The sequence below is a fragment of the Harmonia axyridis genome, chromosome 5 (assembly GCF_914767665.1).
Source record: "Harmonia axyridis chromosome 5, icHarAxyr1.1, whole genome shotgun sequence".
Taxonomy (NCBI): domain Eukaryota; kingdom Metazoa; phylum Arthropoda; class Insecta; order Coleoptera; family Coccinellidae; genus Harmonia; species Harmonia axyridis.
The window spans coordinates 25,010,407-25,028,531 of NC_059505.1; the positions used below are offsets into that span (position 1 = coordinate 25,010,407).

The 18,125-nt window shown below is 34.5% G+C and overlaps 2 protein-coding genes across 3 annotated transcripts in view; both read right to left on the reverse strand.

Moving 5' to 3' along the window:
• The window catches only part of LOC123679963 (importin-13), a 31,069-nt gene extending 21,453 nt beyond the window's left edge, over positions 1–9,616 (reverse strand). For both annotated transcript variants that reach the window (XM_045617565.1, XM_045617564.1), the window contains exons 1-4: positions 9,321–9,616; positions 9,083–9,250; positions 8,877–9,029; positions 8,694–8,812 (exon numbers count right to left, since the gene is read on the reverse strand). In XM_045617565.1, the coding sequence (XP_045473521.1) occupies positions 8,694–8,812; positions 8,877–9,029; positions 9,083–9,250; positions 9,321–9,473 (593 nt within the window). In that variant the 5' untranslated portion in view covers positions 9,474–9,616. The remainder of the gene's footprint in view (positions 1–8,693; positions 8,813–8,876; positions 9,030–9,082; positions 9,251–9,320) is intronic.
• Positions 9,617–14,806: 5,190 nt separating this feature from the next.
• LOC123679825 (nucleoside diphosphate kinase) lies at positions 14,807–15,434 on the reverse strand. Its single transcript, XM_045617331.1, has one exon. The coding sequence runs from the start codon at positions 15,373–15,375 to the stop codon at positions 14,866–14,868; it is 510 nt and encodes a 169-aa protein (XP_045473287.1). The 5' UTR covers positions 15,376–15,434; the 3' UTR covers positions 14,807–14,865.
• Between the last annotated feature and the right edge of the window lie 2,691 nt (positions 15,435–18,125).

The following is an 18,125-nucleotide window of genomic DNA, read 5'->3' on the forward strand; positions in this document are numbered from 1 at the left end:
TATTCGAAAAATTGATAGAACATCCCAACGAAGAATTGAGAAGATTAATTGATTACGACCCTGCCGAAGATGCGAGAAGAATGAATACATCCCGCAAAAGACCCAGGGATCAATTGCGAAACGATGACCTAAATATATAGGAAACTCAAAAAAATACATCAAATTGAAGAAACAATCCGAATAAAAAGGACTCCCGAATAACACAGCACAATAGTGTGCAAGTAGATTTTATAGGCTTTATGCCCGAAACCTAAGAAGCATCAGGTTAGGTTTAGTCAGTATTCTCGCTCTTGATGAGGCAGGACCCTCACACTTGTTCTTTTGGATAAGGTTCGTCTGTAAATGGATTCCCCCTGCTTTAACAAAAAAAAATGTATGAAAATGTTATTGAATGAAAAGATTGTTCAAGGAAATTGTTTTCATAAAACGATAAAAAAATATATTTTTTAAAAAATTATGTATTTGCTTTTTGATGCAATAAATAAAGAAATTTTTATGTGAGAAAAAAAATATCAACCTAATTATTCACTTGAACTGTCGTTGAAATAGCATAAGAAAATAACATCACGGCATGCAGACAATTAGTTTTCTTATATTAATTCACAGACATTGAAACCATTATTTCGTTGAAAAAGCGTTCGCCAACTCAACGTAAATCTATAATTCAGCATAGAATGCAGCGCTCTTTCTCCAGCATTTTGCTGGTTCAGCGCTGTCTAGCGCATCTCTTGCAGCGCATTCAAAAGCGCTGAATTTCCGAACTCGCCCTATCGTACCGTAAGCTCCAGTCTCAGTCACTCAGTCTCAAGTACTTTTTCCCCATACGTCTCCCTATACCGCTAAATCTGCATGTTCTACCGTTCTAGGTTCGATCGCGTTGTTATTGTTTCGTAACATTCGGTTGAGTTGGTCAAGAATTCGGATCCCATATACTCTAGGAACACCAGTTGGTTTCTTCAAACATCATAAAGAGAATTCTAATTTCGCTGAACATTTTTTTAACACGAACCACGTTTTTCCGGAAAATCTCGAAAAACGCATGTGGCACAAAAAGGCCGAAAATTAGACTTATTGAAATCAATAGAAACGTATTAACATAGTAATAACCAGACCCTAAACCTTCTCAACAAACAAACGGAACTCACCATTTAAATACCATGCGCAAATTGTAATATATCCTGTTTGAAAATGTAGCAAAGCTCGATACTTAGTTCACTTTAAGGTAACCATATAATGAAGTTGTGACAGTAATCTAAATTAGTGTTATTACGTATTCCAGTTATTAATGAACTGTATTGGTAAACATAAGGGGTATATAGACACCATCACTTTATTACGGTTTGCTAAGAAAATATTGATGCCTAATCCAGACAAATAGCAGCTAATAATATTCAACCACAACTTTAATTACGTATCCTCAACTATATTGATCAACAACAAAACGGTGAAATCCACTCTCTTGGAATTCGAATGAATCTTAATGGAATTGAAATCTTTCTTTGAATTCAAATAAACCTCAAAGTAAGCCAGAAACTCCACGCAAAACTCTGAAGAAAAAAATTATCGGTAGAGCTTAGAGCAAAACACTTCAGATGTCTAACATATAAGATCCAAGAAATCAACAGGAAAACAGGTTCTTATTCCAGTGCCTATCCGGTCCGGATGTTGGCAATCATCCTCACTATTTTGATCTTCTCGACTTTCGATTTGAAAAAGGATGTGGACGTGGTAGAAAACTAGATCACTAAGTTTTTCAGTCATGAAATTCTCCTTCGGCCTGGGACTCGTTTACCTGGAATTTTTCCTGCAGAATCTCCTGTAGTAGTCCGTACCTCCTTTGGTTTCGCATTATATGACCAAGGAACTCTAATTTGAGAGACTTTGCCGTCATTACTATCTCCGTGGATTTATTCATCCTACGAAGAACTTCCTCGTTAGTTATATAATCCACATCTCGAATACTGTTAGTTTCTTCATTGAGGCCTCAGTGAAAGTTCATTATTCCGGATGGAGTCGTTCTTTGATCCTTGTAGTGACTGTCTACTCACAGATGGCGCTATGGGTGTTCGCGCCACACTATATCGGCCCCGGCGGATTTAAAGGGGTCGTTGCAACGCAATACGCTCTATTAGTGATGACGTCACACACCGCCATTTTAGTTCTCCTGTCAGTGTTCGGAATCCAAACGAACAAATTATCATTGAAGAAATTGGCTTATTTTGATAAATAAGATTATTTAAGGAACGATTTTACTATTAATTGATAGACAGAAAGAATGAGATTAATGCCAGTAAGTTCGAACTTGAAGTTCAACTAATAAACACGGCTTTTTAGAAAATCTGGGGAATGATACAGGATTCAAACTTACTGGTATTATCCTCGTTCCTTCTGTCTATCAATTAATACTGAAATCGTTCTTCAAATACTTTTATTTATGAAAATAAGCTAATTCCTTCAACGACACCGTACTAATTTGAATGACATGAATTTGAATGTTTCTTAGGCAGAGATCGCTGGATTGCCTAACCGACGAGTCCACCAGCGATCTCGGCACGAAACACCAAACCCCTGGGAGAGGGCGCACCTCGTAAATTGGCTCGAGAACAACTCGTCAAAGTTATAATACGGAAAACACATAACAACGCAGGAGACGCACTTTAGTTGTCATGGTCAAGGAACGACTCTTAAATATAGATGCCATCCTGGAAAACATTGCTCCCACCTTTATTATTCCACACCTGCGAGTGATCCCATTGATCATCCAACACAGATCCTAGGTATGTATATTTATTGACTCGACTTATATTTCTAAATGTTGAAACTATCAGATCTTCATCAGGGATTCTATTTTTACTAATTACCAGGTATTTAGTTTTCTTTATATTTATGTCGACCCCTCTTGACTAACATCTATCATGACTATCACCGTTGTCATGTTTCTTCAGATCTTCCATACTTTCTGCCATAATTACGTTGTCGTCGGCGAATCTCAAATTGTTCAGGCGTTTACTATTGACCAAAATTCTTGATATACTGGTTTCTAGGGATTTCTTGAATGTAAATATATTGGGAATAGATATTGAATTGGGGTGACGCGTCTTATACCTCGTAGTATCTTTATTGCCTCATCAATGTTTATATATTAATCATAATCACAGTCATAGTAGTTTATTATAAAATACTATAAACATAAAATTTTAATTATACACATAAAATATAATGTTCACAGATATAAAAACATCTTCACATTAATACAATTAAAATTCAAAAGTTGTTAGCCAGCGATGAGAGTATAAAATGGATTAGCTTCAAGGATCGTCTCTTTTAAATCTGGCATTGTCCCTAGACCTCAGGTCTAGGCAGAAAACTTATTGTTGAGTCTGATTCCAACTTATCGCCATGAATTTTGTGAGACGATGTTTGGGCAGATGTTTAACATTCTTGTACAGTGTTGGTGAACATCCCTTTCTCTTATCAGACTATCCCTATTTCGGTAAGCGAGCACGTAAGTGATTGTAAGTATGCCATATCCAATATAAATGGGTTATTATTCTCAATTCTCGGCTGTCGATTCCTACCTCTTTCAATATCTTTATGAGCTTATGGTGTTGTACTCTATCAAAGGCCTTGCAATAGTCCACGAAGCAGGTGAACACACCACAATTAATATCCTGACATCTTTGAAATAAGACTTGGAACAGTGCTTCCCTCGTTCCTATCGCACCGCGGAACTCGAATGCGGATGATTTGAAGCTTTATTTGAGAATATGTCGAACTGGTGATGTTTTTCGTCATCGTTTTTCAATCGAGTCTGGAGTTTGTCCACGGATGGTGCTTGCGGAATGGGATTATTTTGAGTTTGAAAAAGTGCTTTAAAGTTACCTACAGGAGAAAAATGCAGCCGCTAACTTTTAGTTGGAGACCAACTGATTGTTGGTGGAAGCCGCTTTCGTGACCTTGGAGTCCTATTTGACAGTGATTTGAGTTTTGTCCCACATTTTGAAGAGATATATGTGCTTCCTCTTGTAGGTCATTGGAATTCCTCTCCAGAAGCTTTAGGGGGTTTTTGTCTGCTCTCAGGAACGTTTACTTCTCGATTGTTGTTAGTAAGTTGGAATATACTGATTTGATATGGTTTCCAATATATACAACTCATCTCACTCGGGTTGAGCTAATCCAGAGGAAATTTCTCAAGTATGTCATGTTCAGGAGGACGAGGAGGTATCCTGAGTGTGGTGCTGATCTTTCGGGTATAATGGAGGAAATAGGAATTTCAACTCTCCTGGTGCCGAGAGTGGTGACCAGAAGTCACTTACTCCTCGGATAAACATACTTCGACGGGCACCTGTGTATCGGTTTTGTCAGGGTGCTAATAAGCACTCAAGTTTCGATGTGTTTTTTCAATTTTAGTATTGTAGTTAATTTTTATAGTTGTAGAAAATGTTGAGTTTTTGATTTCTAGGATGTCTTTTTCTTGTTTATGAAATGCTTATTCATTTGTACCTTCTAATTGGGAACCCCTCCTGTTGGGTATAATAAAGATTTATTATAATTATTATCTTGAGGATTATATTCTCATAAACCTAACACGTCAGGTTTTCAATTCCTGCGTTCTTAGTGTTGCAACATAAGGAATGGAACCGATTGCCACAACACAGCTTCATGCTACGGGTAACAAACTTCGTGTAATAAAACGTGTAATGGAGAGAGCCATGCTTGGAATCACACTCGGGGACAGGGTAAGCAATGAGAAAATACGCAAAAAACAAAAGCTGAGGACATGGTGCAGAGGATCGCGGAGTTGAAGTGGCAGTGGGCTGATCATGTGGCGAGACTTAGAGATGGGACGCTAAAAATAGTACAGTGCAGACCGAAAGAGACGAAACGGAGTAGGAGTAGACTTCTACTGCGATGGATGAACGACATCAAGAAGAAAGCAGGTGTAAATTGGTAGCGGAAAGCGCAAGACAGAGAGCATTGTAAGGATTTGGGAAGGCCTATGACAAGTGGAAGCTGAGGAAGAAGAAGAGATTCTCATTTTTAAGAATTGCTAGTATTGCCCTTAATGCTCTTAAATCGCGATTGATTAAGAACATTTTACGCACTGTCGCACATTTCAGTAAATTTATAAATATCCGTGATTCGTATAACTGCTTGTAAATATAATTATACAGGTTAAGTCAAAAATGTGTACCGAGCTTTCTAAGGGTGAGAGTACATTGAAAAATAATAAATAAAATTAAAAAAATCGATCTCTTGGCGTCATAGGGTTCAGAACCGGATGGCAATATCGAAACTAGGGTAGTTTTAAGATGTCTAAAACACAGGTGTGGTCACTTACTCCTGAAAAGCCTTAAGATTAAAGTGGCGACTTTTGAAGGGACCAGTCTTCTTGGATTTTAATGGTATTAGTCCCTTTTAATTTTATTTCCGTTTCGTTTCTTATGGCGCTCACGCGCGAGGTTAAATCAAAGTCAATAAACTTTTGACCAAACAAATGAAAATTTCAAAATGATGCCGTTGGTTGGTCAATTATTTGTATAGCGCCCTCTTAAGGACGAAAAGTTACCATTGCCGAGCCGAGTCGCCAAAAGTATCTTAAACAAAATCTAATCAGTGAACACACCAGTATTTTAGACATCTTTAGTTTAGGTAGATATTTCGCATAAGTTGAAGTTCACTAGTTGATCGAGGTTATCAGATATCGGACATCACGCTATTTCAAAAGTCGATTAGTCGAATATAGTGCATAACATGGCGTCTAAAAAACCGAGAGTGATGCAAAAAATTAATTATCACTGAAAAATATATTTGGCAAATCTCAAAAAGGTTTTATGACCTAATACCTACCCAACACTCATTGAATTGAGTATTTGGAGAAAATATTTATCCCAATTACTGTTAAAAAAATTATTTAACCTAAACAAAAATTCGTTTAGAAACATGAGTTTGTTCTTTTGTTGTCAAATTTTGAAAGTGACAATCCCAGTGTTAAAAATGACGAAAGATAATTTAAATATAACTAAAGATTTCCTTAGCTCTTGAAGAAATTGTTAAATTAAACATCAAAACGCTACATCAAATACAGATAAATGGCTTTGGCCACCTGGCAACACTGACTGGAACAGTACAAATGCGCACTGGTACGCTTCAGAGCTGTACTGAGGAGCTCCGAACGGTAGCTGGAAACCTGGAAAGCACCTAATGACATAGTAACGGTCTTGTTCTCTTATGCATTTGGTAATAGATATTTCCTTTACTGAAAATTGTGAATCATGATATTGTGATTGGTACTATAATAGGCTAGTGACCAGATACTTAATTCTTCATTAAGATTTTGTTCTTGGAATTATGAATAGGTGGAAAACTAATTAACTTTGGACTTTCTTCACACAGGTCGATGGAAATTATGTGACCTGTTATTTATTCAAGATTAAATTATTCTTTAGGACTATTACACTGAATTTGACGAAATTTATGGATTGTTGTTTTTTTTTTTCATGTTTTTTTTATATTCTCAGATATATTTTCCTTATTGACATAACTACCTAATTATAATTGGAAACACTCAACTGAATCCCAAAGAGTTTTTATAAACATAAAAGACTCCTGAGAACTCAATTAGGCCTAAACAATAAAACAAATTCCCAAAAACAATTCAAGAAGAAAGGAATATTAACAATACCGTCGTACTTCATATTCGTTTTCATCGAAAACATTCACCAAAATGCAGCCAAATATTTAACCAGACTACCTCGACTACGACACCAGAGGAGAAAACAATATCGGAGACCATACAACCAGATAAAGAAGACACAGCTAGGCCCCAACCATAGAGCAGTCAAATTATAGAATAAATTGACATTGGAAATCATGGCTCCGCTCCAGCCTTTTTGCAAGAAAAGTTAAAACCTATAATTGCAAAAAAAACTATTTATACAGTTGCTGAATTCCTATCAGACTGACTGGGATTGTCTTCTCTCCTATTTGCATGTTTGTTATTTGTGGTTATTTAATTTATATATAGATGTATATTTATTGATATTTTATTTGGGGATGTATCCATACCAGTCGGATACATAGATTTATTGACAAGCCATGTAATTCTTGATGGCATCATTAATTTTTAAACAGTGATGTATATTTATTTTATGATGTTTGTCATTTTGGGTGTATACTCTGTACTAATAAACAAATAGAAATGGATATTCTTCTATTTCAATAGGAACTACTGCATAAAGTATTGTTCTAATAGTTAATTGTTTTAATTAAAAAAGATCTAGTGTCTAAGAAATTCCAAATATTAGAGAATACTTGATAACCAGGAACCATTCTATTTGGATAGCTTTCCAAGTAAAGGCACTTAGCTTCTTTTGCAAACCCATATGCAAGACCATAAATGAAATTCATGTAAGCCTTTTCAGAATTTGTGGAACAACATGTTTAAATAGGTATCAGAAAAGTTTTGAAAACCTTTACACCATTTAAAGCACAGGACTTTGATTGATGTGTCAAAATAAATTATTATTTATCCAAACATGGACAAGTCTACTGAGTTTTTTGAAAATTTCGATTTTCCTGACTATTGAGAAAAAATTGTGCCTAAAAACGGCAAAGATTGATGAAAAGAAGTTAATAAAATCTTTTTTTAAATAAAATAAGATTTTTATTTATATTTTTGAAACAACCAGTGACTAGGGTTTCCGATTGGTTCAAAATTACCAGATTTTAAGATAATTTTAATCAGTTCTGATTCAGTTTTCAACTGATCATTTGAATATAATTTTCACCAATTAAACTTTTTCAACCTTGGTCGATGAAAAAAAAAGTATCTTATTAAAACAAATCTTTCAATAGCAGATAGCATCGCTTATTCTTGATATTATGGATGAAGAGCGTCGGCTACTACGCTGGGTGATTTAGACCACACATAACAAAAATTATTTAAAATACACTCATGTCTCCTAAACGAAACTGTTGCCTACATATATATGAACATAGAATATACGTTCTTCCGGATACTCAGTAGTCCTCCACACATTTTGATGAAACCAGTGAAACATAGAATAGTAAATATTTTTATTTGTTTATTTATAAATTATTCTTTTATTTTATCTATATAATTTTTTTTTCATATTCTACTTTTATATTGTTGTAGTTTATTCATATTTATAGAATATATTTCCTATTTTTTGCATTTTTTGGTTTCACTTTTAGCTGTTTCTGTATATTTCCAAGACTCTACCTCTTCATTAATTCAGTACTCATTATAAGGCATTATCAGTCAATTTAAAATTTCAACATAATTTCTAGTGGTAACATACGATTTTGGTAATATACTAACATAATTTCTCAGCAAGCCAGCGGCAACACTGGCAGTGGCTCAACACGAAAAGTTAACTTGCAGATCATGATAGGCATTTGACATGCTATATGATAAAAAAATGTGGAAGAGATCAAAATTTACACCCTGTATTTCAAAGAAGCAAGAATATGTGAAACCATATTTATGAGACCATATTATGTTGAAATCTCTTAAGTAATCACCCCTCTTCATTTTTAGGTACCTCCAATTTAGAAACTTAATAATGTTATGTTATTAAACCAGGTATTAATAATGCTTTTTACTCACATCTAAAGATTTATATGTTAGGAGACTACTAACTAGAGATTAGATTTCCAATATTCCTTACCCTGCATTAGGAGAAGGCTGTATACACATCAGACAAAATTTATTTATATTTCTATCTGAGGAGCTCAAAGCAGTAAGGGTGTCTTTTCTGATTTGGGCTGGCAATGGTGTGGTTTTATACTGAAAATGAATCATTATTATTCAATGATTTTTTAAACTTGAATGGAAATTTCAATTAACTCACTTCTTCTGGGATTACATTCAATATTTCCAGGAGAATGCATATAACCCTATGAGGCTCAAGTTGTGGTAAATTTTGTGGTTGAAAACTACAAACTAAATCTTCAAAAGCATTTTTCCAAAATGATGCTATTGTATGGATAATGAATGATGCAAACTACAAAGGATTAAAGAGTCATATTTGATGTAATTAATCATTTAAATACTCACTGCTATACATAATCGATTTAAAACAATTTTGGGACCTATTGCAAACTTAACAATTAATTTCAACATATTTTCCTTGAAATTTTCATATTCACTTTCTGGTATTTCATCCCAATTTCTCATTAATTTTATGTGAAGGGTTGAAGCAGCAAAGAAATGTATTTGGGAAGACTGAAAAATTGATTTTATTTTAATAGTAAAAACATGTCTCAATGTAACACCATATATTTACAAATCTTACCCTGGAAGTACTTAAAATATCCCATACGATAGACCATGCTTGTGGTGAATTTTGTAGATTATTTAGCCATTCATGTACATGTTTTTGCTCATATGAATCAGAATTATAAAACAAATTCACTGCTTTTTCAACATTCTCCACATTAAAATCCATTTCAGGAAAATCCTAAGTTTGCATCAAATGCTTCAATTCATATCAGACAGTCTATATAATTTAAGAGTGCAATTTAATTTAAAGCTAGAACTAGAAGTTCAATATAACAAATTTTTTATATTGTTTTCATAACCAGGTGGACAGAGAACTTCATATAATACATTAAGATCATAGATAAGCAAGTTTTTTTTTTAAAGATTGGTTTGAGTAATCTTTTCTTTTTTGTGATCAGATAGAATGAACTATAATTGTTATACCTCATTTTAATTGGGATTTTTTTGCTTGCAGATTTAGCAATTTGAAAATTTCGAATCTTAAAACAACAATAAACATAAGATGTGAAATGTCCTAATAAAAAATTACCGATGGTGGCGTTGCATTCGCCATATCAGATGTTCGACCGTATCGAAACGAGTACTTTTTATAATTACAGTAGCACTATCACTATATTGGTATAATCATGCAACTATTATATCACCCTGCAGTTGCTTCAAATCCAAAACCAATGAATTTATTAATAGCACATTCCATTTAATGTATAATCTTCATTAGTGTTAGTGGTATACTTTAGTCTTTGGTATACCATAGTTTTACTATCATCAGCTATTGATTTCTTCAAAGTGTTGCGCACAGTATCGAATTCACATGAAATTTATACAGTAGCTAGTATTTTTTCCAATTTTCAACAATATTCATCGCTCAAGGGGAAGGCACGCGCCCAAATTCGAAACATAATATTGTTGGATTTCAAAAACATCTTTGAATGATATTAGGTATGTATTTGGAAGAATCTCGAAATTATTTGGCAAACTTTGAGTGCAATGTTTAATATAGCATAGAGTATGTTTATAAACATCCCTCGTACAAAAAAAAAATTATATCAAAAAGCAACAACAATTTCTATATTTCGAATAGAAAACCCTGTATACTATTAGATACTTTTTTCGGTTTACTGTATCCTCTTCATTATAAATGTATTAACTTCTTTGTTCTTACTTCCGGCAGTTTTCTGGTAATTTATTGATTTACTTCCTTTTTGAGCAAAACGGCTTCAATTGAACATTCATCACTTCGGTACTTGGAATCCTTCTTCTTCTTGACGTGCCCTATCCGTTCCGGACGTTGGCAATCAACATGGCAAGTTTTATCTTGTTCGCTGCGTTTCTAAAAACTTGTATGGATGTCTGGCCAAACCACTTTCTGAGATTGTGCAACCATGAATGTCTTCTTCTATCCGGTCCCCTCTTGCCTTCCACTTTTCCCTGTATTATCAACTGCAGTACTTGGTATTTGCTGTTCCTCATGACGTGTCCGAAGTATTGAAGCTTTCATTGTTTGATGGTAAACACAACTTCCTTGGAATCTTGGAAAGCTGAAATTTCGAGTATGGATGAGCAATATCCCGTTACGTGTGATGAAATACGTATTTGATCCTACAGGGTTGTTAAAAATCACAGAAGTCAACGGGACATACTAAACTGATAAAAAGTGCGTTTTTTTTTTCAAATTTAATTGACCTGCTTATCATAAGATGTATTGATCAAATGACATAACATGTTCCTATTCCTAAATTGTAAGGTTTCTCATCAAAAACAACATTTCACCTCAGTGTCAATATTGAGATACCTACATATTTTTTTCGATATCCATGAAATGTCATACAACTTTTAAATTATGAACATTTCTCAATCATTCAACTCTTCAAACTCTTCTGACACTAATCTTACCAAACTCTTCCTAACACTTTTAATTGTTTTCTTTCTGGAACCAATTTTTCGGAAGAGTACAAAATTTTTATAGAATTGTTCGTATTGTAATATGAATTATATCAACGAACTACACAGCACTTAATTCGTGAATTTCGTTCAGTAAATGGTAAGTCCATACCTTCAGAATTAATTTTCGAATTTGAAAAAATCAGTTAGTGAAAACAAAATCAACTCAAAAGTTCCTATAATCATAAAAAATAGAAATATATTAATACCACTTAAGAAGGGCAAGGCGCAGTAAAAGCCGTAAAAGGAAAAGCATTATTATATACATATATATATTTTTTTTTTTTTTTGTATCTACTTTCCATAAAAGTTATATTTCATTAATAATTTTGTTTTATTGCGCCACGGAGGGCGCTACATACAAATAGGCACACCACTGTTCGCAGATATATTTGTGTTCTGTGGTTTGTAGGTGGTTACTTATCATAGACAAATAATCCTTTCTCTATGGTGGTTACTGTTTATAAGAAGATCAAGAGCTTGGATAAATCAAATTCATTAAAATTCAAGATTTTCAAATACAACCTATATTTTTTTTATTTTTTCATCCAATTCTACACAGAATAGAGAGGTATTTTTGAAAAATTTATGAGCTGAGCGAAGTAGTGTGTGACTTCTGACTTCTACTTTGTTATCTGTACAGAAAACACAGAAACTTAAATTCGATGTTAATTTTGGATAACTAAATTCGTCCTTTCATAAATTGTTATTGATTGTTCGTTGATGCTGTTGAGAACCCATAAACCAATAAAAAGTATCAATGAAAATTATATGAATGGATATTTTGAATTTATTCTACATACATGCTGAGTACCGAAGAATTATTGCAAGAATATGCAGAGCTTTCAACGAACAATATTCACTATTGCCCCGAATGTTTGGAAAAGAGGTAGCACAGCATGTCCAACATTCCAAAAAAATGTTACTCGTGAAGAAGAGTTTCTTATAATTTTTCATGATATTTATTGAATATGAACCTTTTATTATTAATATTATTAGATGACAACATGATTAATGTATTAGCATATTTTGTAGCCTACCCACAATCGTCAATAAGATGTTTTAATCGATATTTGGGAATATCATATTCATGAATTCAGAGAATACTGAGTGTTCATAAATAGCATGACTATAAATTAATGATTTCCCTATCTTTGAGACCTGGTGATTTCCCTTTGCATCGAGAGTTCTGGAAATTTATCTGGTAATTCTGTAGATTAGAACATAACTTGATAAAAATTCAAAAGGATCAAATCATTTTAAAAAATATGATTTGGTGAGACAAACTTTTCCTGGGAAGGTATTTCTATATTAAAAACAACCACCCTTGGGATGCTGTGCATCCTCAAATACCATAAATAACAAATGCCCAAGATCAATTCAGTTTCAATATTTTGTGCATTATTAAAGATAATCATTTCAGATATGAAATATATCAAGAAAATTTGACTTCTGATAGATATTCACTTTCTAATTTCTTAGAAAATTCAACTCTCGAATTTTATAGAAATGCTGGTGTCAATTGGATAGCGCACCAGCTCATCAAACTATTGTGGTCCCAGAATGGTTAAGGAATACCTTCAATTAGAGATAGATAAAGTTGGGTGGGCCTCACATATGGTTACCAAGATCCATGGATCTGACCCCATTAGATTTTCATTTATGGGGTAGATATTATTAGTATTCTGTGGGGTAGAGTTAAGTCCTTAGTGTATGAAACACCGGTGAACAGCTGTGATGAACTAGAAGCTAAGGTTAAGAGAACCTCAACACTGCACAGTCCACAAGAAGTGGGACAATCAGTTAATTCCGTGGAAAGTAGAGCTCTGAGGGGCTTGAATGCAAACGAGGAGAGATTTGAACATTTACAATAGTTCTTTGAATCATTAATTATTTTAAAACATTGTTTCTTCAGCTTCCCTCATTTTCTTTATAGAATTAATTAAAAACATTTTAATTACAATTCATGAAATATCAAATTTAGTTATCAAAACATCGAATTTCAGTTTCTTTCTGTGTTTTTTAGGAGACACAGCCTATTGGAAGTTTTTCCTAATTTCAAGTCCTTCATTTTATGCATGGGATTGGCTTGGACAATGTTAAAAAAATGTTAGTCCATGTGTCCACTATTTTTTCATGAGAATCCCATTAACTCATGTTGAATTTTCACCCAAGTTATGGTATATTGCTGGAATTGTTGTCTAATAAGTTATCCGATAATGCAATAATATTTTGTACCATTTGGAATAAGAAAAGTAGTAGTCCGGAATTATTTTAAAGAAAAAGATCATTGTGTCAAACCCAACATGCTATTATTCAGCACAAAATTATGATAACGTCTCCAATAGTCCATCGCGGTAAATCACCTTGTATAAATATTTGAAATATCGAGAATCGAATCAAATATAGGAAAATAAATCTTTTGTTAATTTACCAATCCAATGTGTCTGACCATAGTATAAGGAATCCTTATACTATGGTCTGACTAAAGATCATGACATAGGTATATTGAGAATATGAAATAGGCATAATCTTATAACTCCTTCAATAGGAACTCTAGCTCTCGAAATTTTTCTATTATCATGTGTGACCACAATAAGTTTGGTCGACATAGGTAAGCAGGGCTCACACTAGTCATTATTATTAAAGTATTTTTCTTTTTGTAATAAGAATAGGTACGTTTTGACTCGAGAGCATAAACATTTTACAACGTTAATTGGAACTTCAGCTACCCCTGAAGCAACTTAGCAAAATTTTCTTGCATTCTTCTAAAAAAGGCCACATAATAAATGACTTGAGACATTTTTGACGTTATTTGAATGAATTCGTGAAATTTCCTGATTTTGAACATGAAGGTTACATATGAAAAATAAATTAATCACTTGAATTTAATGTCCAGTTTTAGGTTTAAAAAAACCAAGAACACACTATCAACAGGAGAAAGTTAAGTATGCCTTTTGCGTGGATATAGCTCATCGGCAAGTTTGCATAGGATTTTGAATAATTTGAGATTTTGTACACATTAACATAATTCAGTATAGAGTCTGTTTTGATAGTTTGCCAAAATTCAATTTTAGAATTACCATTACAAACTTGGGACTTACACATATTGTAGTTTCTGAAGGATCTTAGACTTTTTAGAATTGCATCCATAAACAGCAATAAGTGTTCTTCCCGGTATTTCCTTATGCATATTTTTTACCACATTAAACACAAATGAACAGTTCTAAGGCATACAGGTTGCATAGAATTGTTTCGTGCAATGTTATAATTTTATTGAGGAAAACGAAGGAGTAGATGAAAAGAGACATTCAATTTTTAAACCACTTCATATGGCTTTACTTTATACATCATCCCTTAAATATTATTTATTTAGCTTTTTGAAAACTCATTTATTCAATTTGAGCATATGAATCTTAAATGATAAGAATAATTCTGGGGGATCAATTATTATATTATGTAATAAGTTAATTGATTAGTCATCATTAATTTTGAAGAATAACAAACGAAATGATAATATTAACATTTGAGGATATACAAAAGGGTAATAAAAAACAGTTTGTTTTAGAGTATTTCATTAAAATTAGTTCTGAATATACATAAGTTAAATTATTCAATTAATTTTCATATACCCAAGATTCTGCAGCTGGTTTCCAATCAATCACTTCTTTTTCAGTGAACCACAAGTCGATTTCTTTTTTAGCTGATTCAACGGCATCTGATCCATGAATTATGTTCCTACCAGTTTGAATGCAAAGGTCTCCTCTTATAGTTCCAGGGGCACTGTCGGCAGGGTTAGTAGCACCAAGAAGTACTCTTCCAGTTTTCACTACATTCAAACCCTCCCATACCATAGGTACAACAGGCCCACTGCTCATATAATTAATCAAAGAGGGGAAGAAGGGTTTCGTTGACAAATCGGCGTAGTGCTTCCTCAGCAAATCTTCACTTGGCCACACGAATTTTAAAGCTACCAATTTGAATCCTTTCGCTTCGAATCTTTTTATGATTTTTCCTACGAGACCTCTTTGGACGCCATCAGGCTTGACCATAATGAAAGTTCTCTCGCGTGCCTCAGCCATAATTCTTGAAAACAATGATAAAAATGCTAAAATGCTACCTATCATTCACAACGCGTAGACGTGAAAGAACCGAAATTTTAGAAGCAAGCTTGACATACGAGAGGGAGAGGTCTGGGTAGGGAGGAACGGTAGGCTAATGTAGCTAATAACTTCCTAAATGTCAACTTGGCCTTGACAAATAAAAATTGTTCTGTTATAAGAAGAAATTTAAAATCATATATCACTGTTTTTTATTGATCAACTAATTTATATTTTTTCAATGTAAATATGGCTGATAGCAAATGTATAGTCCATTCAGGAATTATTGCCATCGAAGTAGGCGTTAAACGTCTAGTCGAGGCTTTATTTCTGTTCACAAAAGAGACTTATTGCAAGGCAGCGATCTTTTATTATAGGCGGTGTGCATATTTCTGGAATAGAGTCATCTGGTGATGACTTTTGGCAACTTCTATTAATCTGGATCCTGTAATAAAGGATCCTCTAAAGTGAACGTTCAAAGTGAACTACCTTTAAAATTGAAAAATTATTATTTTTCACCATATTTTGCGATCTGATAGTCATTAATCAAAAATTTATTGAGTAAAAGTTCAAAATCAAAAATGAAAGTACAAATAAAGTTAGCAATTTCAGCTGGGGCCAGTGATGAATATTGAGGAATTGATTTTTTATAATAGATACAGTTGGTGTAGGAAATATAATGAAACCAATTGAACAAAATCGACTAGTTGACTCGGAAAGTTTTCTCAATCATTATCACAGTTTATTGTTATAACAGTAAAGTTCATGATGGAAAATCATGGATAATGAATGATGGAAAATCAGGGGACCATAAGGACCGGACACGACCGAGCTCTATCCTTCTGATATTTTAAATATCTGGGATTGAGTGAATGTTCCTCTTAGCGGGGAGCTTAGAACATTAATAAGAGGAACGGAAATCGCCTTGTAACTAATGCATTTGTTTTGATTCCAACATTCGTCACTCTTTGTGACGGGACACTATAGCATTAGCGTAACATAATTTGATTTATTTCGAAATTATCAATTGATGCTCAAAAATAGTTCGCAATGCGTTTCATTTTTGAAAATTCTTTCGAGCCAGGCGCGGATCCAGGGGGGGGGAACTGGGGAAACGTTCCCCACTCCCCCAAATAGCCCAGACACCTCTTAAATTTTGCCGCCTTCCTAGAACATACTAAGGCTCAAATAATTACAAGATCAGCAAAAATTTCACCTTCAATGCTTCAATACATTTTGTGAAAACCCATATTCATGAATGGCAAAAAATAACTTCCCAAAATGGCGGAAGTGGCTGGGTTCCACATTTTCAGTATTTTGAGTATCTAAAAGTTTTTTAGTAGTTTTCAGTACTGTGTGTGTTGTTAAAGAGAAATTTTGTGAGTGTAGTGGTCCCCATCAATGTTCCATTGCAGCTCGGAATAGTGAAGCAATTTTGATTATAGTGTCACCACAAATTCGAAAGATTTTCAAGATGGAGAGGGATCCTAATATACCGATAACCAATGAAGACATTTTGAGATTCATGGGTGAAATAAAATAATTGAGGGCGACTGTAGCCGCACTCAATCAGAGAAACGTTGAGCTCGAAGAGATTAGAGAAGCTCATGCAGTATGCTGCATTAGACCACGCCCCCTCTATAGCAAGTTCGGCTAATGAGGAAGCCGCTAACGACATGGAAGTCGATCAGCCAATTCGAACGAATAAAAAGGAGACTAACGATTCAACAGTCTCCGTGGTCTCAAGGAAAATGAAAAACCGAATCCCCTGTAGATTCCAAATCGGCAGATTCAGAAGCAAAGAGAAGTAGAGTGCCACCAATTATCCTGCGGACAATGGAAATTTGGTCGCAACTAATAAGATTCTTAGAAGAGTGCCAAATGAAAGTTCTGAAAAGTCAGAACATCAAAGATAGTATCAGAATCCAACCAGCCGAACCAGAAGTTTACAGGAGAATCATAAAATCCTGGATCAAAAAGACCTGCCGTACCACTCATATCAACTCCCAGAGGAGAAGATACTGAAAGTGGTACAAAGAGGCATCCCCGAAACGGTTGAAATGTCAACCGTTCAAGACGATTTGAAGAAACAAGGCTTCCATCCAATGGCAGCCTTCAGAATGAAAAGCGGAAAGGAAAGAAAGCCAACTCCCCTTGTGACATGATTCACTGCGGATATCTACGTAAAAGTAGAGACTCTGCACAGAAGCCCTGGCCCGGGGCAAAGTCACAGATGCCTCGAACAGTAGCAACAAACCTAGAAAATGCGTTGCTTGTGCGGAAGATCATAAAGGGGTTACCAAATGCCCTATAGATAAAGAGAAGCCGCCGAAATGCGCGCTTTGTAATGGCTCACATATGACCAATTACAAGGGATGCCCCAGTCATCCCTCGAAGGAAAAACCGACGGTTTCCCTTCCACAGCCATCCCTCTCCCAAAAGGAATAGACCAAACCCGTTTTGGATCCGAAGAAGAAGGTTCCCGCTAGGGAAGATCAGAAATCCAAAACGAGGACCTCAAAAGAAAAGAATCCTGTCAAAACAAAAAAGACAGCGAAGAAATCGCCTAAGAAGAATCCTCCTAAAAAGGCAGAAATTGAAAAACTCATCACCAATCATCCATCATGACGAACCAGATGTTCATACTCCTGAAATCTACTAGAGGGCAAAAGGAAGCCTTAATCCCTGTAGATAGCCGTCTGGAATGCGGACGGCATCACCAACAAAAAAGATGGCTTCGAGGACTTCTTGAATAGACATGAAGTGGACAGCATTGG